The sequence below is a fragment of the Galleria mellonella genome, unplaced genomic scaffold (genome assembly GCF_026898425.1).
Source record: "Galleria mellonella isolate WM207_F2 unplaced genomic scaffold, CSIRO_AGI_GalMel_v1 utg874, whole genome shotgun sequence".
Taxonomy (NCBI): Eukaryota; Metazoa; Arthropoda; class Insecta; order Lepidoptera; family Pyralidae; genus Galleria; species Galleria mellonella.
The window spans coordinates 845391-867021 of record NW_026442167.1 but is presented as its reverse complement, the minus strand read 5'-3'; the positions used below and the strand labels follow the sequence as shown (position 1 = coordinate 867021).

General features: G+C 33.7%; 2 protein-coding genes across 2 annotated transcripts in view; one reads left to right on the top strand and one right to left on the bottom strand.

Annotated features, from left to right (window-relative positions):
- Positions 1-1020: 1020 nt before the first annotated feature.
- LOC113513162 (FAST kinase domain-containing protein 4) lies at positions 1021-16867 on the bottom strand. Its single transcript, XM_052902177.1, has 11 exons — positions 16750-16867; positions 16369-16537; positions 14848-15032; positions 14077-14307; positions 12688-12860; positions 10573-10798; positions 9956-10106; positions 8291-8518; positions 6735-6801; positions 5782-5887; positions 1021-4533 (listed from the first exon to the last, which is right to left on the bottom strand). The coding sequence occupies exons 2-11, from the start codon at positions 16535-16537 to the stop codon at positions 4414-4416; spliced, it is 1656 nt and encodes a 551-aa protein (XP_052758137.1). The 5' UTR covers positions 16750-16867; the 3' UTR covers positions 1021-4413.
- Positions 16868-18239: 1372 nt separating this feature from the next.
- LOC113522313 (adenomatous polyposis coli protein-like) overlaps positions 18240-21631 on the top strand; it is a 74651-nt gene continuing 71259 nt past the window's right edge. The window contains exon 1 of the mRNA XM_052902222.1: positions 18240-18362. The gene's annotated coding sequence lies outside the window, so the exon portion shown is untranslated. The remainder of the gene's footprint in view (positions 18363-21631) is intronic.

Here is a 21631-nt window from a genome sequence, read left to right as displayed (position 1 = left end):
AAAACCGACTTAATTTATAGAAAACCCAGTTATTTTAATTTAAAAACTAAACTACTGTACCGATTTAAATAAAATTTCTATGGGACTAATCCATAAATATATCCTTTTACGTAAAAAAAAATTTCACAAATCACTTGACAACTAACGGAGATATGAGGTAACAAACATAAAAAAAATCCTACGTTCGCTCGTCGAAAAATAAATAAATATACGAGGTTTGTCCGGAAAGTACGTATAAAAGTTTTTTAAAAATTTTATTTTACAATTATTCAGGTAAATCAATTTTATCCCCTTCAAAGTACTACATAATGCACTTGTGCCAACGCCGTTTACTGTGAGAAGGCTCCTTGAAAGTCCTCTGGTTGTAGGTTTCTAGCTGCCCCGTCGTAGCTTTTTTTATCTCATTTATGTCCCCCAAATAAAATTTGGTAAAGAAGTCACACGGGGCCAAATCCGGCGAATAGGGGGGGGGGTGTTTGGTCAATATATCAAAAACTTTTTGTCGTGGTGAAGAATCCAACGTAAACGAAACACGAGCTTTGAGGCGTCTGAGCACATCGACGTAGAATTTTCCATCAACTGTCTGGCCTGGAGGGACAATGGACAATAACATCGAAAAAAACAATCAACATTGTCTTGACATATGAGCGGGATTTTTTAGCCACTTGTGGAAGGTTGGGTTCCTTCACAGCATCATCCCCATAAACTGTTCTGAGATCGGCAAAAATTTCACGGCCATTATTGCCGAGTTTCGAGAAAACGGAAGCGGGCTATGCCGACGGGGTTTCGTTAAGAGGTAACTTCACAGATGGCGTGACAAGCCAGTCGTCGGTCAGACCAGAACTGAAGCATTGTTAGGGACATAAGGAAGGGGTCCTGCGCTTACAAAAACACTTTTATACGAACTTTCCGGACAGACCTCGTACAAAAAAGTTAACTATTACTTGAGTTATTATTTTACATTCATTATTACAATTTTAACTCTAGCTGTGGATATTTTTTTGTAATAAAAAAGAACACTGTAGTGTATTTCATTTATTCAAACAATATTAACAACTATAACTTTTTGTAAATACACATACCATTATTCACATTGTCTACAAAACATTACAGTAAGTATTTCTGTATTTGGTTGATTAGTTAGTAAGTAAACTTATTGCATCAAGTCGATTACTCGATATAATGGTGTCAAGTACAATATAAATTTCAATAATCAAAGTTAACATAAAGTTCAATAAATTGTCACATCAGCTATATCCCAATAACGCCCGCTATTATACAAATATCTCCCGTACATACATGGGCATCATAAAGGTTCCTCATGTAATAAATACAATTTAATATTAATTCAATGTAATTTAATACAATTTAGTTTAATTCAATTTAATTTAATTCAATGTAATTTAATACAATTTAATTTAATTCAGTGTAATTTAATTTAATTCAGTGTAATTCAATACGATTTAATTTAATTCAGTGTAATTTAATTTAATTCAATGTAATTTATTTAATTCAATGTAATTTATTTAATTTAATGTAACTCGATGTAATTTAATTTGATGTAATTTAATTTTACTCAATTAAACTAATTTTAAAAACCGTTAATTTGTACTAACCAGTACAAACAGCAAAAAACCTTTGTGGGCAAACATTTACTCTAATTCTACTGCGAATCAATTCGTTTCGAATCTCCTCAAACAGCGAATTTTCGGGTATGGCATAAATAATTTATTAGTTTAATTACTATTGAAGTAATACTATGCTACACACTGACCTATATATGTACATTTCTAATAAAATTAATACAAATCAATAGAAAGGCTATAAATACATTTGTGTACATTTTATGTGACATTTTCAACAATTTCATATTCGTACGCGTAGTACGCGTCCTGCATGCCTAGTATCAAGTTTCGTATACAAATTAATTTTGAATACTAACTCTTACCCGCGTCTTTGTCTACATGACTGGTATAAATAGTAGCCTTCTCCATCCCAAACAGTACTTATATATCAAGTTTCATGACGATTTGTTCAGGCGTTAAATCACCAAGAGGTACAATAAGAAACAAGCTTACTTCCTCATTTCCACATTTGTTTTTTTTTTTTGTGTTTAAAAGATGGAAATATAGATAACGGGGGCTCAATCACATAATTACCCTTTGTAAATAATAAAAATACCAGTTTTATTTCAAAATAAAATTGATGTTTATGTAAATATATATATATATATATATATATATATATATATATATATATATATATATATATATATATATATATATATATATATATATATATATATATTAAAACAGTTAATCTACTAGTTAATTTGTACATTTCATCATCATCATAAGCCTTTAACTGTCCACTGTTAACCATAAGCCTCCCCCTTGGTGAGTTTTGCCAGGCTTTTGGGTTTTGTTAGGCTTTGGAGATGTTTTAGGAGGGACACTATTGCCCATCCCTCGCCCTCCCTTAGTCTCGCCTCTTACGACACCCGCGGAAAAGGGTGGCCCATTCTACTGACAAACTTCCTCCCCTTATGTTGAGCTTTGGAACTCGCGGGAGAAGCTTAGGTTTAGCAGTGGACAGATAATGACTAATATTTATTTATTTATTCACTAGCGGCCCGTCCCGGCGTCGCACGGGTGGACATTTTTAAAATTTCCCTTAATCGTAGTGTGATGAAAAGTATACTATAACCTGCCCAGGAGTATGAAGAATAATTGTACCAAGTTTCATTAAAATCCATCGAGTAGTTTTTGTTTCTATAACGAACATACAGACAGAGGCAGACAGACAAAAATTTTACTGATTGCATTTTTGGCATCAGTATCGATCACTAATCACCCCCTGATAGTTATTTTGGAAATATATTTCATGTACAGAATTGACCTCGCTACAGATTTATTATAAGCATAGATAGATTAGTACAAATATGTGTACATGGCGGCCTTTATGCTAAAAGCATTCTCTCCCAGTCAACCAAAGGGAAGTGTCAGAATACTCGAATGCGGTACTACTAATTATTGATGACGACGTTTCCATCATGCTATCAAATTTCCTTTATACGTTCGTCCAATTCAAATGTCCATCTACATGGGCCCTAAATGTCACCTACATGTCGTCATAGTCGTAGAATACTGACGGATCTAACGAAGATTACATATAAAGATCCGTCAGTATTCTACGACTATGACGATATATCAATTAAAGACTTGAATAAAACAAACACGTGTTTACATATATAAAGTTCAATATTATTTTACATTATGTACATACTCGTATTACATATATGACGTTACATAGAGATAAGAACATTACATCATGTTATAATAACATTGTAACAGTTGGTAATAATTAAAACTAGTGCGTACTTATGTTACACAGGATTTTTGTAACAATTTCTTGATTTGTTTGTTTCATTTTCACAATACCAGAGGGAGACTTTGTACAAAAGTCGTTCGTTTGGGCACCTCTGTCGCATTCATGTTTCTACCGTGAAGCAGTTGTGTTTGCATGGCTGTGTTTCGGTTTGAAGGGCGAGATATGGCAGTAAATTTACAGGGTACAGAGGAATAACACCTGAGTCCTCAGGAATGGCAACGCATGGGGGGTATCATGGGCGAAAGGGTACACTCTGTTATATCCACGGTACAGCTCATGTCTATAGACGACGGTTACCACTTTCCATCAGGCGGGTCGTCAGCTTGTTTGCCATTCTAAGTTGCATAAAAAAAACAGGTATTTTCAGCAAAATTCCTGTCACATCGACTTTTAAATGTGCTCGCTGAAAAGTTAGCATATCGAATATTACTACGACGGTCAAAAAAACACCTCTGACTACCCCATTAGGTTATTACAACTGTGAAGTATAATTAATTTTGATCTAATAATAAATAAATTAAATTCTCATGTTAAATTACTTAACTAATATATGTGATTACAACAATACAGTCAAATGAAACATTTGATTCTTATACAACCTTGTAATTTGTTAATTATTGCCCTCGATGTTCACTGGATGTGTAGACCTTTGTACTATACATACTTACACATAAGTTGTATTTATAATCTCACTGCAGAAAAAAGTCAATCAGCTAATTGATTTATTCCCTATGATGTCACGAAATTATGCTCAGCCATGAAATGTTCTCCGAAATTTCGGTGCCAAACGAAACAGAAATTTGATGTTAAAATTACATAATACATGCCGTTTGGAAATATTAAAAATGTGTAAAATATTGTTCCTTTGCACTTTTATGATTAACGAAATGTTAAACTCCATTTATTGGTCCGATTTTGGTATAAACAAAAACACGAAATTGAGTACGAAATTTCGGAACTTCATTTCATGGTACACCCGCTGTACAATGACACAGACTATAATAGAAATCTAACTAATGTCACCTACGAAGCGGGCGCACTGCTGATAATTTCTTTTAATTTCTTTTCTATGTACTGTACACGAGCGACGAGCTTGTCTTTAGGGTTGTACTCCGTGTACGGTAACTGTAATACTTTGAAGCCCTGAAACGGGAAAACATTGTTTAGTGATTGTCATTTCTAAGCTGTGCAGGCTTCATGAGTTACTCTGTACACAAAACTACAGTGTAAATAAGATAGATAGATAGATACTGTTTATTGTTTCCTCCAAAAGATTACAATAGTAAACTTATTATAAATATAAATAATTACAAGAAATAACCACAATGAGAAAACAATGGGCGACCTTATCGCTAATAGCGATCTCTTTCAGGCAACCTTTGGATGGAGAGGAGTAATTATAAACAATTTGGTGGGAGGCACGATAAAAAAAATTTAATAAGTACTGGTTAGTCGATTTAGAATTATGTTGTTTAATTCCGATACTATTAGTACGCGCGCGACTGAAAATACTCGAAGATTGACTGCTTTATTATTATTACCAGAAGTTCTACAACATTCCATTTTAACCATCAATCCCCGACCGCTATTCCGTCCACACACGTTTTGCGACACATGTTTCACTTTTAAATGAGACATCTTTCAATGAGGCTGGTGTTAACCGTACGGCATCCACTTATATATATATATATATATATATATATATACATACATACTATATACACACACACACACACATACATACATATATATATATATATATATATATATATATTACCAGAGGGAGACTTTGTACAAAAGTCGATTGCTTGGGTACCTCTGTCCTATTCGTGTTTCAACCGTGAAGCAGTTGTGTTTGCATGGCTGTGTTTCGGTTTGAAGGCTGGGATATGGTATGAATTTACAGGGTACAGAGGAATAACATCTGAGTCGTCAAGAATGGTAACGCATAGGGGGTATCATGAGCGAAACAGTATACTATGTTATGTCCGTGGTACTGCTCATGTCTATAGGCGTCGGTTACCACTTTCCATCAGGTGGGCCGTCAGCTTGTTTGCCATTCTAAATTGTATAAAAATAGACAATCTTCGAGTGATCACTTTCATATTATACCAATAGAAAATACATTAGAAAGGTTCCGCGATTAAACTCTCGCCTGATGGAAAGACGGGTCGTGTTCTAAGAGGGAGCTCGCGGACCTAACAATAGCCTTTTCACATTTGCCTTAAACTGTTGTTGCTTTGAATCTACAAATTAAATATAATGTTTTTTTTATACAACTTAGAATGGCAAACAAGCTGACGGCCCACCTGATGTAAAGTGGTAACCGTCGCCTATAGACACGAGCAGTACCACGGACATAACATAGTATACTGTTTCGCCTGTAATTACCTTAAGTTCCAACAGCCTCGTATAAAGCTGGTTGATGCCTATCGGATGCACCGCCTTCCGCGTCATGTCGTGGTAGTCCAGGCCCAGCACCGCTATCCTGAACACGCTGCGGGATTGGAGACAATTAATATTCAATGGACACTAGTAGGATTCTGGTAATCATCATTCTCACCATCATACAAGCCGTTAAATGTCCAGTTTTTAATGGGTGAAAATGGCATGGTAACCCTACACTATCGGTATACACTGGCGGGGCACCAGTGAGAGGTGATAGGTGAGGATGAAAAGGCAGGTCAGTTAGCCCATCGTGACGAATTCAACGACAAATTAATTACGATCCAGGAGGATCCGCGTGGAGGTCGACCTGATAGGGTATATTGATAGCAATGGGGACTAACCTCCCTATTGCTAACAATCTTCCCCCCCCCCCCAATTATCCAGTGCTGAACATAGGTCTCCTCATAGGCAGTGGTAGGGGAATTGCCAATAATCGCCACACTTGGCAGGCGAGTGTGCGACCTAATTAGGCTTTTGTTGATGTTTTAAGTGGGACGCTGCTAATCAACCCTCGACCTTTGAGTTCCCTTGGTCGCCTCTTACGACAACCAAGGAAAAGGAAGGGGTTGCTCATTTTATTCCTATCATTCACTCATCATATCAGCCTAACTGTCTAGTGCTGAACATAAGCCTTTCCTCTTTGGGGGAGTTCCCAGTATTTGCCACGCTTGGATGTGGGTTGGCAACAGCAGTTAGGCTTTAGAGATGTTTTAAGAGGGATTCTGCTAGCCATCCCTCGCCTTCCCTTAGTCGGCTTTTACGACACCCACGGGACAGGAAGGGGTTGCCTTATTCAATGCCGGGACCATACGGCTAAAAAGTTGACGTATTTCAAATTTAATAACAGTTGCTTGTATACATAATTCGTAATATATAATAAATAATAAAAAAATCACCTTTTTTGACTAGCAGCTTTCTGCAAAGGTACCGGATGACATTTAGCATCCACAGCGAATTCCGCATCTGCAATATGAAATACACGTGTACTTTGAACCTAGAAAGACAAACAAACTGACAGCCCCACACAGAAAGTAGTAATCGTCGTTTATAGACATGAACAATACCATGGACGTAACAGAGTATACTATGGGGGGGAAAGGGATTGTTAGTAATGGAGACTAAGAATCCCATTGCTAGCAATATACCCAACCAGGTCGACCTCCTCGCGGTTCTCCCTGGAAACTATCGTGGTTAATTCCTGATGAATTCATCATGATGGGCTAACTGACCTGTTTTCATTTTCATCTATCACCCTTCACTGGTGCTCCGCCAGCGTATCCCATTAGCGCAGGGTTACCATTCCATTTTCACCCATAAAAAAAATAGTATACTATATCGCCCTTCATATGTTGCCATTCGTGATTACTAAGGTTTAACTAATGCAAAGGTAATATTAACTAGTGCAAATATACCAAACATTCTTTACAATTTCTATTTGCATAGACTGATCCATTGATCAGCTCTCAGTCTGTGTCTGCGAATACTCTGGATAGCATAAATTATTTATTTTTAATGCGGCACATATTGATAATTTTATTTATATTTGATATAATGAAGCATGAGCACTTGCGCCAAGCAATAAAGAACACGTATTGAAATCCACTTATACTTTTATTATATTTTTCTATTACAATTTCCTCAAGACATATATATTACTTATATATATATATATATATATATATATATATATATATATATATATATATATATATATATATATATATATATATATATATATATATATATATATATATATATATATAAAAATAATAATTGTGGAACCATAAAACTATCAACACAAAAACTCAACAAATTATAACATTTATTTTTATATATAGGTAATTATGGTTTTAATGCTAGGTTACAATTCAAAAAACATGTGTACACAACATAATTCACATTTAGACATAACATTTCAAACGACACGTGGAAGACATAATAATTAAAATACATTATATATATATATATATATATATATATATATATATATATATATATATATATATATATATATAATTTACATTAAAATAAAAACCATAAAATATACACCACACAAAGAAATTGAAATTGAAATCATTTATTTGCTGGAATAAGGTACGTTTTTATAGGTGTTACTTTACAAGAAAAATAGTCCAATCTTATTCTGGCACACTGTAGGCGTGCAAATATAAAAACTTATTAAACAAAACATTAAAATAATTTCATCATAATAACATAAACATTTGCAATAAAATTTTGTCACATTTTGTATCTATTCGTGTCAATTCATTGTAATATAAAATCATTAAATATATACACAACACAAAGTGAACACATATCTAATCATTCCCAGACATCCTAAACATGAACTACATGTAAACGTACAAGTTCATTCCAAATGGCTCACGCACCCCCTGAACGATGACAGCTTCATGTCGAATATATCAATGAATTATATAAATAATTTACTCACCATATAAAAATCCCATGCCCGAATTACATTCCTTCCTCAAGAAGGTCTCAGCAGACACCAGGCTCTTGAACGTGTCCATAATACTCTGGACGTACGACGTCTTCTCCTTGGTGTAGACCAGGGGAACACCCACTGATATATCTTCAGGCAACCGAGGCGAGTCAGGGTACGTGAGGCCCACGTATGCATCGATCACCATCAGTTTGCGACGCGCAGGTATTGGAATCTCTAGAAATAAATATATATATATATATATATATATATATATATATATATATATATATATATATATATATATATATATATATATATATATATATATATATATTGAAAAATACATATAGCTTTAAATTTTCATCGTTTTACGATCAACCCATGTATTTTAATCGCGATTTTTATATTATTCAAATTCAAACCATGTTTATCAAATAGTCTTGTTTACAAGCAATTTTAAATCATCATTTATTTTATTCTACTGCAAGGTTCGGAAGGTTGTTATCTGTTGCGAAGAGTCCGCAAGAAACTCAACAGTTATTCTTTCAAATCTCTATTAACATTATGTGTATTTATTTCAATGTACTATGTCTAAAATTAAATGGTCGTTAAAAGCCCGCGCATGATCGACTAACTCCATGCACAATTGTCATTAAAGTAACTAAAGTTTTGTTTGAGAAATCAGTTCAGGGTGACGATAGGACTAATATACCTGGAGAAGGTAAAAGCCTTTAAAATATTAAAAAAAAAATTGTTCAGGCTCTGTTCAATAAGCGTTTTTAATAACAGTTTTAAACTTATTAGAAGGTAAATCCGAAATTATTATATTATAACTGTTAAGAATTGTAGCTTTAATAATTTTCGCCTGGCAACAATATCGTAAAAAAAAAAAAAGTCTTGTCTATTGTTATCGAATGTGTCGGTAGAACGTACGTTCGTTGTCGTCGTTCTCGTTTTCAAATATTATCGCGCGCGTGCATATATTGCCGCGAAAATCGTATAAATTAATATATATGGTTTCGTATCATTTTTAATTATATAACATATAACCAAGAGGCTGATTGAGAGGAGGGCATTGCACTGCTGGTCGGTTCAAGGCGGTGGATAGATAACCCGGATCTGAGGGTAAGTTCGAACGAGCCAGAAGTTAGGAACTTAAAGCTGGAAGCCTAAAGCCAGAACCGAATCCTGCTAACTACAAAGCTTCAGGTCAATGGTCTCCACCTTCATTATCCTCTTGTGTTCATTATTGACCTACCATCATCGTAATAATTTTCATACAGTCCACTAATAACCGTTGCCAATTTGTAACATCTTACTTTACGAACGGTTTACAATAACATTTAATGTCCAATCCCATAAACTATCTATTTTTTTCTAAAATATACTTTGGAACAGCAAGTTTGAATTTGTATCTAGTATTAAGATTATTCAGATCTTTGTTTTTAAGAAGCAGTTGAAAATTCCTGCGTATTTTTTTTACAACACAGTGGGCAAACGCGCATGCAGCTCACCTGATGGTAAGTGACTACCGCCGCCCATGGTCACCCACAACACCTACGGCATTGCAAGTGTGCTGCCGGCCTTTTAAAAAGGAATATGCTCTTTTCTTGAAGGTTATGTTGTTATATACAAAATGTTTGCGTATAATAATAATAAATAATCTGTTACCTCCAGTAGATAATAATTTGTCTATGAATTCTGGACGTAGCGTCGATACTAAGTGCTGCTTGTCGGCTTTGTTTAACGTCAGCAATGAAAATGTTAAATCCAGCCACACCGATGCCTTCGCCATTTCTTCTTCTTTGAGTGATAATGCTGACTGTGGACAGTAGTATTCATCATTAATAGAATACAAGATAAGGGGGGGAAGGGATTGTTAGTAATTGGAGACTACCGTGACTTTTCTTTTATATAACTTAGAATGACAAACAAGCTGACGGCTCACCTGATAGAAAGTGGCAACCGTCGCCTATAGACATGAGCAGTACCATGGACATAACAGTACACACATATACTGTTTCGCCCAAGATACCCCCCATGCATTTCCATTCCTGAGGACTCAGGTGTTATTCCTCTGTACCCTGTAAATTCACGCCATATCCCACCCTTCAAACCGAAACACAGCCATGCAAACACAACTGCTTCAGGGTAGAAACACGAATGGGACAGAGGTACCCAAGCAATCGACTTTTGTACAAAGTCTCCCTCTGGTAAAAGGGACTCCTCTCCCTCTGGGTTTAAGGAGCCAGGCCCCCTGGTAAATAAAAACACTTCATTTCTCATACCTCAAAAAGTTGTTCGCTCTGTGGGGGCACGAAATCAACTGTTGCAAATGTAATAACAGCGGACGCCACATCTCCCGGTCTGCAAACGGAGCTGTTCTTCTGGATCCAGTCCGATATGGCAGTCAGCGTGGCCTCGTGGCGGTACTTGAGCAGACCGAGGGAGACTATGATGGAATTTACGACTGCTGGCTTCTCCTTGTTGGACGGAAGACACTCAATAACGTCACTGAAATCACACCCCGGACATTTCATACAAGAACGCCACGATTCGTGTTTGTCGCAACTACAGAAACAAATTACCATCTGTTTTTTTTGATGGGTGAAAATGGTATGGTAGCCCCGCCTGCGCTAACGAGATACGCTGGCGGAGCACCAGTGAAGGGTGATAGATGAGAATGAAAACAGGCCAGTTAGCCCATCATGATGAATTCATCAGGAATTAACCATGATAGTTTCCAGGGAGAACCGCGAGGAGGTGGACCTGGTTGGGTATATTGCTAGCAATGGGATTCTCAGTCTTCATTACTAACAATCCCTTTCCCCCCGTGCGTGTGTAGTTACGATTATGGCGGGAAAATAGAGTTTGGGTGCTGACGCGTGTTCGAGAGGGGGTGAGGCCAGATCGCAGGGGGCGGCAGGGGGAGTCCACACGGTACTTTAGTATTATTTACTTATACTATCTGAATATTAAGTAGTGTGATTGATGTATGTGTGAGTCAGTTACTATATGAACATAATCATCATCATCACCTTCCTACCCTTATCCCAATTATTATTTGGGGTCGGCGCAATATGGTTTCATCCATATTACAAAAGGATTTAGCTTATAGTTTTACCGCGGCCGCCTGCCTGACGTCAACCCTCTTTGGAAATTATGATAAATAATAATACAATAAAAAATTATCTTAAAAAATGACTATTGTCCTACTATTTGAACATAATATAATTAAAAATTGTGTCTGACAAAAAAAAACGACTCCAATTGTGACAAAACCAGTAACTTTGATTTGAAAACTAAACTACTCAACTGATGTTGATAAATCTTTTAAAGGACCAATACTTAAGGATATACCTTTCAGATAATAAAAGATTTTGTTTTTTTTTATACAACTTATAATGGCAAACAAGCTGACGGTCCACCTGATGGAAAGTGGTAACGGTCGGTTATATACATGAGCAGTACCATGGACATAACAGAGTATACTGTTTCGCCCATGATACCCCACATGCGTTGCCATTACTGAGGACTCAGGTGTTATTCCTCTGTACCCAGTAAATTCACGCCATATCCCACCGTTCAAACCGAAACACAGCCATGCAAACACAACTGCTTCACGGTAGAAAAACGAATAGGACAGAGGTACCAAGCAATCGACTTTAAAAAAAAATACATCCAAATTGAGAATTTTTTTTTAATTCGGTCAAAAATCCTTATAATAAATAAATACAATAATTAAGAACAATACAAATACTACTATTCTTTATATTAATAATTCTAATTGTTGGCACTTCGTGGTACTTTAAAAACATGTAGGCTACTAACCTCTTTCAAACCTACATAGTTGTAGAGAGTCTAGATCACGTCGGGGTCACCAGTGTAGAGGCGTGTAGACGTGGGCTTGATGATATTTTATACATATAAATATCATCAAGCCCACGTCTACACGCCTTCATTCAGAAGGAGTGAGAGAAAAAAAAGATTAAGTACGAGATTGTATAATTAATAATATTACAAGTAAATAATTACAGATATAATAAGTCGCGATACAAAATATTGTTCGGTACAATTGCTAAGACAATAAGATTGTCAAAAACGTCACTATTTACATTTCTACAACTATGTAGGTTTGAAAGAGGTTGGTAGCCTACATCACTCCCCCCCAATAGTCCTTGTATTAAAAGTACATACATACATATCATACATATCTGTCACGTCTGTCTCCCATTAGGGTAGGCAGAAACAATGGAACGCCAAATGCTTCGATTCAAACAAACCTCTTTCGCTTCTTCCACATTCATCAATCTTTTCATACACGCTCGCCAGTTACGGGGGTATTAAAAGTACTTTACAGTTGTATTAAAAGTATTTTTCTAATAATATCAAAACCTACTTACTTGCATATTCTATCCAACAATAGAGGATCTGGAAAATTCAATGAAACCATAGAGAAAAGGAGGTCGGCAGACTTTTTTAGGTCTATGATTTCACTGGTTTTATTTATATTGTGCGAAAGGGCGCGAAGTAGAGGTGTGCTCCGTCGACTTTTCGAATGCAATGCCTTCATCACCTGAAAAATATGACATGTTCATAACTATATATTATAAATCCTTACTAATATTATAAACTAGCTGTTGCCCGCAACTTCGTCCGTGTTTCCGTTGTTTTTCGTAAAATAAGTAGCCTACGCCCTTCCTCACGGTTTAGTGGTTTTGATGTAACAGACACATTTCCCTTCACTGCACTGCTCTTATTGATCGTAGCGTGGTGACAAGTATACCATAACCTGCTCAGGAGTATGAAGAATTGTACCAAGTTTCATTAAAATCCGTCGAGTAGTTTTTGTTTCTATAACGATCATACAGACAGACACACAGACAGACAAAAATTTTACTGATTGCATTTTTGGCATCAGTGTTAATCACTAATCACTCCCTGATAGTTATTTTGGAAATACATTTCATGTACAGAATTGACCTCTCTACAGATTTATTATAAGTATAGATAGATGTAAAAGTGATTTTATTTGTTACCTTATAATACATTAACCGCTTAACCAATCACTGAAATTTGGTATACATATATGAGATGGAGAAGAATATAGACTACTTTTTATACCAGTAAGTAATCATATCGATATGCTTTCCAACAGGTTGACTGGGAGAGATCTCTGTCAGAGATAAGTCCACCCTTGCTCACAATATTTATAAATGCATTAACAATGTAATTTACAAGTTAATTTAATTGAATTAACAAAACTAACAATAAACATTGTTAGTTTAAAAAAGATAGAAATATTTTTTTTTCATTACACAGGTACAATAATATTTGGAGGGAAAATGGAATTCTTAGGAATGGGAATCCAAATTGCTACCAATATATCCAGTGGTTTCCAAAGGTTAACTCCTTGAGGTCACCTTTGGAAACCACTGTAGTATATTAGAAATTATTGTACCTAAGGTTGGCAACATTGGAAAATGAATTAAGCTTCTCTGTCATGGCGTCCTTCAATTAAAGTGCATATTCATTTTATAAGCAGTTTTTTTTTTTTTTATTATAAAGAAAAGTTATTTAAGCATGCAAAGCACATCTGTTTTACAACATTATAACCACCATGCTTAATTACAGATAACTTTACCATGATGGGCTAACTGACCTACGTTTGCATACTTACCTTCCATCCTCCGGTTCACTGCCAGCACATACTGATAGCATAAGTGGAGTTACCATTATCACCCTTAAAAAGTAAACTAAAGTTCCCACAAAATTAATGATGAGAAACATACCTTAACCATTTGAGGTAGCGTCAAATTGGATATCAACCTGGCTGCTTCATCATCACCGGTTATACCCAAAACTGTGCTCAGGTCCTCAGCCATAGTCAGCGATGTCATGGCCTGAGCCGTAGTTGGAGTTCTGGCTAGGATGCGACATAACTTTAGGAACCGAGGGTCCTTCTCGAAGTCAGCCAATTTCACTTTGTTATTACTTGACCATTCTGATAGAACTGACACCATCTGTAAATACATTGAGACGTTGGTTTTTATTATAATCTATTTTTATATCCTTAGAACTATAAATAATCTGAACATGTCTTTTTATCAAAATTAGGCATTTAAAATTAAAACAGACAGTAAGGTGTTATGTAAGCAATAAATAGTTCAATGACACTATAATTTTTGTAACATGACTTTCGTATTTGAATAATATTTCCAATATAGTAAACCAAAATAAAAAAAGAAACATATACATATTAAGTTTGTTACCTCACAACTCCATCAGTTCCAAACTGATTTGGAAAAACCATTTATCTGAAAGGATATACTTACAGACTGGTCCATTAGAATTTTTTTCAAAATTGGTTTAGTAATATTATTACAATAATTAGTTCAGTCCATAATAACTGGGTTTGTTAAGATTAAAGTTGTTTTTATTTGCGGGACACAATTTTCAAATATTATTCAAATAAATTTACCATTAACCATTTTTGAATAAAGATTATCAACTGCATCTATACTCTTATACTTATGATATCTATAGTACTCCTCATTGCTTACCTTCAAAGCATGTCGTCGAGACACAACAGAATTTTCAGCGGCAATCAATAGACTATCGACATCTGTAGCCTTCAAGATTTGAGCATCAAGTTGCTGCAACTTACTGTACTTTACTGACTTAGGGCTTGGTTTCTTTATGTCGGAGTCAGGGTTACTGAGAGATGCAAATGCAGCTGCTACCAGACCTGTTTACAACAACAATAACTTTTCACCACAAATAAAGCATGACTGTTCCAGTTTGAAGAGTGTGATATGGCAGTAAATTTACTGGGTACAAAGGAATAACACCCGAGTCCTCAGGAATGGCAACACATGGGGTGTATCATGGGTAAAACAGTATATTCTGTTATGTCCATGGTACTGCTCACGTTTATAGGTGATGGTTACCACTTTTCATCAGATCAGCCGTCAGCCTGTTTGCCATTCTAAGTTTTATATAAAAAATTTAAATCAAAATTTTATTTTGTTTTTTTTTTTTATAGAATCTTTTACTTATAGATATCTTGTTCTGATAATTAAAAACATTATAAACAAAGCAGAGCTGCAGCCGTTTTGAAGTTATTGTCAACATACATTCAACAATTGATTAAACTTAGAATAAAGTTGCATAAAAAAAAACTTACAATCTTAATGTAAAGAATAATTTACACAATATTATTTATGCTTTTAGAATAAAACTATGTTGAATTTCTTCTCATCGAAAGAAGACTGGCATTGTATTTGCTTTTCTGGTAAATCTCATTACGATATAAAGCCTGATACAAGATATACTCAAATTTAGAGAACCTCTGGACATCAAGAATATTTGAAATTTTGCAAAAAGTTCATTCCTATGAAGATATTGGAATCAGTAGAAAAACCAATCTCATTTGGATCAGGGGCAATCTCAATGCTCAGATTTATTCTGAAAGGATATGATCATTCCTTTGTGAAGCCAGTTGGGTGATGTGTATTGACTAACGCATGACAATGTATGTCCACAGACAACTAGAGTGATAACACACACTCTTACCAAAGCTTGCATTAACATTCTGCTGTGGCCTACTAAATTGCCGGACATTGGCATTGTATTGAGCATTGAGACATTGGCTATTGAGCATGTATGGGATATATTCCAAAGAAAAGCTCTGCTGAGTATGGATGCAATGCATACCTCACACATTTTTTATTTGTTAGAAAGAATATAGGTGGCCATTCCTCAAATTGATTGATGATTAGTTTCAATAGTGGAAACACAGATTACTATTTTTTTTTTAATTTACAATATACATAAAATATCCTCATTTTTTGGCATTTAAGTAATTGGTTTTTATATTATTACATATGATATATTTACATTATCTCATGTGATTTACAAAAATTGCAATTTTTCTTAATTTGTACAAAATATAGGGATAAGTAGTTAACTTAAGCACAGGAATTTAAATAAGAAGCCACTCTGGAATACAACTTTCAGTAAATATTAATAAAATGTGTGTCATTTTAATTTCTAGTCTCATATTATTTAGTCATTGTTTTTACCTGAATTGTCTTTATCCTCATCAACAATGGGCTTGAAATTCTTCTCAGGTCCACTGCCAGATGTATCAATTTGACTACCTTTAAATACAGTAGCTCCAGAACTCGAGTATGTCCTTGCAATAGTTCGACCACCTAACCTCCAAATTATAGGACCGCTAAATTTCAGCATCTAAAAACAACACTTAAATAAACTACATACATTCAGTTAACCAAACAATAAATACAGGTCTTAATAGTGTCTGTTACGCAAAAATATGAGAAAATAATTTAAAAACCAAGTCTAAAACTGTCTTACATCACGACTGATAGTGGATGTAAAAGAAAAAGTAAACTAACACCAGTTAGTGGGAGAAAATATTAAAAACAATAAATGAACAGCACCTTTCTAGATATAATTCTAGATATTATCTGAATAGAAAACAATATTTTTCAAATCAAATCATTTACAAAAATAAAAATCGTAATTTATTCATAAAATTGACATTGACGTAACAAAAGTAACAAGCATTAAATCTATATTTTGACACTGACACTTCTTTTGCCATTTATCTGTGCAAATAATTGCAACATTATAACTTAAAAAAAAAAATAATAAATATAATAATATTAGTTTGTTTATTTGAAATATAATCTTTCTAAAATTAACTCCATATCACAATTGATATTTATAATTTATATATAATTGCTTTTTCTTTATTTTCACACACCAATTAAAAGTAAAACAATTTGTGAACGGCAACTCAGCGGTGAAATTAACGCCCGATAGTGTTTGACAAGTGAAGCTATGTGTGAAGATGTTTGGATCATAATCCATCGATTAAAATTCGAATTTTATCACGTTATTAATTTTCTTAAATATCTATGAAACAAATAATCCGAAACGAAGTTACCACTGCATTATTATTATTCACTATAATGTTCTTACTTCCAAAAAATATATCTTGTCATATGATGAAAAGATATAATAAAAACTTTCTGGTACGAAGGTATCGTGATTAGAGACAAAAAAAACAATCCTTTTCTTCATTATATACTAACTGTAACTTGTATCTTTTCCGGCGAATATTAGAAATTTTGCATTTAATATACTCCTTCGTACATACAGAATATTATCATGTCAACGTTTGCTTTCTGTTTGTTTCTATATAACAGTCTTGATGTTAACAATTTACCCAATTCCAGATGAAATCGTCACAACGTACATAAGCTAAATGATTAACTTCATACTCTCGTAATAGTAAATATATCATATATTTGGTACCTTATAATTTATTTGGTAGCCCGCCTGTACTCACTTGGTGGTACCATGTAAGTACATGGCACAAGTAAGGTAAATTTTAATTTTCAACCTATTAAAAAAAGTTTTGTTAATGTTTTTATTATAAAAAATTTCAATATTTTAATTACAATATTTATGTAATATTTAACATTACAATGGGGTTGATTCTAAAGCGCCATTTCTCTAAACCTATCTTTAAAGATAAAATTTTATTTTGATATTTATAGCGAAATCATAATTTTAAGGAACAATATGAACTCATTTTCTAATAAATTTAAGTCATAATTATTGTAATTTTAGTTTATGATGGCTTATAAAACATTAATTTCGCGTAATTATTAAATTGAACAATAAGTTTAAGAGACATTGTTGCAGGAACGAGATCCAGATTCGCCGATTTCGATTCGGTGACACAACTTTATTAATACGAGTACTTTTATACGTAAACAATAAATATTTAAAAAGTTTTTTTTTTAATATATTCCATTCATTCATATTTTTGTGTTGTATTGATTATTTTTATTATTATGATATATAACTACTTTTTGATTGTGTATGTTTGATTATAGTGACAATCAATGGTATTCAAAAGAGAGTACAACACTAAAGACAAAATTGCGAATTCTTCGACGGTTGTGCGTGGGAGATTTGTTATGATATTTTTGTTGATAATTGTAATTGAAAAGTGTAACCGGTATTTAAAACTATGATATTGGTGAGTTAATGGTTTTTGTTTCTATCACGTAATAACCATTTTTCGATTGCATATCAATTTTCCTGTGATTAGCATTTTGTTGCTGCTAATGTCACGGAATGTAAGATCGTTATTTTTGGCAATTTATCGTTTATTCTTTTTGTTTCAATAAAATAACGTATTTTTCCTGTTATATTAAAATATTAATGGTAAGTCCTGTTGTAATTAGGCGAGTAATATTTGACTTTAGGTATATGTGTTTCTTGTAAATAGATATCTAGTTATTACTTCTACCTTCATTGTATCGATAAATTATGTACCTTATCTGCATAACCTTTTCGCCTTCGATCTGTGGCAGAAAGTACAGTAACTTCAATGTAAAACAATAAATCTTTTCTGATTTGTATATATTTTTTTACCACATATGAACTTAATTATTATTTACAATCTTATATATCGTACATGTCCTCTGCAAAAGTGAATAGAAATAAAAGTCTTCTATAAGAGTGGGTAAAAACAATGGAAAACCAATACCAAAATGTCATGTTTTTTGTCTCAACTATAAATTTTTAGTAATCTATTTAGTCATACAAATTCACCAAATATTAGTATCCACCTCCATTTACTTTTGGATTTATGATTTGGTTGATTACACTTCTAACATTAACCATGCCCACTATAAGTGTGAACCTGATTTATTTCTCTTCCCTAAGACATTAATTATGTATCTAGTAAATTCTTCTGTTTTCTATTACTCATCTACTTGGTATGATAGTAGATAATTTAATAATTAAATACTAAGGCCATTGTTATGCTAAATTCTATTATGCTCTGCAAAATGTAGGTATGTCAAGTATTACTTTCATCACAGTGGTAACAGTTAACAAATGCCTATGATTATCCTATTATTTGACTATACATGGTTATGAATATATTTAAGTTTTTAGTTATTTTATTGCAATAAGTGTTAAAGCTTCATGTCACTTGTAAAGACATGCATAATATTTTATATTAATATCACATACCCTAAGCCTATTAATTAAAATTTTTATCTAGGTAAGGTCAATGGTTTAATGCTATAACAGCAAAGTTACTGCCTCTTGATAGTTATGGATTTGATCCTTAACAATGCAAGATCAAATTGAAATGAGCAACCTTTGATGGGAATATTAAACCAGAAAATTAAAAAATTTCTTCTAAGAAACATGGATGAAATGTGATAAACAAAATAACTTTTGAACAATATGTATGAATTGGTGAGGAGGGCTCATAATTTTTTTCCTTGTTTGTTTTGTTGAATTTTTCATTCAAAACATTTCTATCCTAATAGTGTTATGCAGCTTTCATCATTATCAACTGAGCCATGATCTGTCCACTGCTGAATGTAGGCCTCCCCCCCATATACAACCGTAAAGAATGATCCTGAGCCACTTGCATCCACTAAATAGTATACAGCCATACTATATAATATTTTATGTTCTACTAACAATTCCAATTTTACACCATAAACATCTGTATTCACAAATATGTTTCTATTGGTCTAGATGATATGAGGATGGTATATTTACCAGAGGGGCACGTTGTAAAAAAGTTGTTTGCTTGGGTACCTCTGTCCCATTTGTGTTTCAACTGTAAAGCAGCTATGTTTGCATGGCTGTGTTTCGGTTTGAAGGGTGGGATATGGTGTAAATTTTGAGGGTATAGAGAAATAACACCTGAGTCCTCAGGAATGGCAATGCATGGGGGGTATCATGGGTGAAACAGTATACTCTGTTATGTCGATGGTACTGCTCATGTCTATAGGTGACTGTTACAATTTTCCATCAGGGGGGCCGTCAGCTTGTTTGCCATTCTAAGTTGTATAGAAAAAGTAACTTTTAGATTATCTAGTACCCATAAGTTTGGAACCAGTTAGCACTATGTGATATATATTTAAAAAAAAATCTAATCAAATCTGTGGACTTTGACTTTTATAATATTTAAATGGATAAGGATTAATTAATCTTTGATTACTGATTATAGACAATATTTAAATAAATCCCCTCTTATCTTAAGTTATTCCCCATTTATAAAAAAATAAACCTTTCTTAATGTCTTTATTCAATAATGAAATTGAATTTATTCCATATGTTGTTTAAAAATATAAAGATTAGCAATGTAAATAATTTAAGAGTGTTTCCACAAATAAAAATGTTATAATTTTGGTAAAACTATTGATTTTGATTTCAAAACTTAACTACTGAACCGATTTTGATAAAATATCTATGGAACTCATCTGTAAGTATATCCCTTCAGATAAAAAAATAAAGTTGCACATCACTTTATAACTGATGAAATTATGAAGTGCCTAATTAAGAAATATGTAATTGAATTAAGAATCTTTTTCTTTTTGAAGTTATTTGAATAAAAAAATGAGTTAAACATACATACATACATATCTGTCGCGCCTGTCTCCCATTAGGGTAGGCAGAAACAATGGAACGCCAAACGCGTTAAACAATGGTAAAAAATAAAACAATAACAGAATATAGAGATATGCCTCTGTTATACATACATATATGACTTTGTCCAACTCCTCTCCCCACTCTCACCCTAAATTCAAATCTTTGAATCAGTTCTTTAGCCCAATAATGTAAATATCAACAGTTTTTATTTTTATAGATTAATAATGTCACACACAGGTGTGACTTCTCTAAAAGTTTTATTAGGATGTATTGTGTATACTTTACCTTCTATAAAAAAGTCCTTACTAATTATAAGATAAAGGGGAATTTATTTGTTGGTGTTTTGTTACCTCTTTGCAGCTTCACAGCTTAACCAATTACTTTGAAATTTGGAAAAGGTACATATACTATATGGGATGGAGACATGGCTGTAGCTAATGGGGGAGGGAGGCATTGAGGGGCAATGCTCTACCTTAATAGTTTCAATACCCTACCTTAAAATGAAAGGCCCCAAGATTTAAACAGATTTGCTTTATCAAAGTCACTTAATTATGGCTTCTGCCTTACCAAAAAGTTCTTTTGCCCTACCTTAAACTTGGGTATAGCTACGGCCTTCGATGAAGGAAAACATAGGTTACTTTATGTCCCGGTCGTAGGTAAAAATTGTCTATATTACAATAAAATTTATATCAAAATTGTTGCATAGCTTAGAAGAAGTAACCAGCGAAATAGACAAACTTTTTTTTATGCTATTTAAAAATGAGAAACAATTTATGGAAACAACTGAGAAAAAGAAACTATTAATATAATGACGCGCGAAGTTTTCCAGAGGGCTTAATTAATTTG

Bases quoted from the DNA above. Each gene is read 5' to 3' on its own strand.
- LOC113513162 (XM_052902177.1), bottom strand. From the start codon at position 16,537: ATGCTGAAATTTAGCGGTCCTATAATTTGGAGGTTAGGTGGTCGAACT. The intron at 15,033-16,368 runs GTAAAAACAATG...TGTTGTAAACAG, and splicing joins TGAGGATAAAGACAATTCAG to GTCTGGTAGCAGCTGCATTT. The intron at 10,107-10,572 runs GTATGAGAAATG...TACTGTCCACAG, and splicing joins AGAGCGAACAACTTTTTGAG to TCAGCATTATCACTCAAAGA.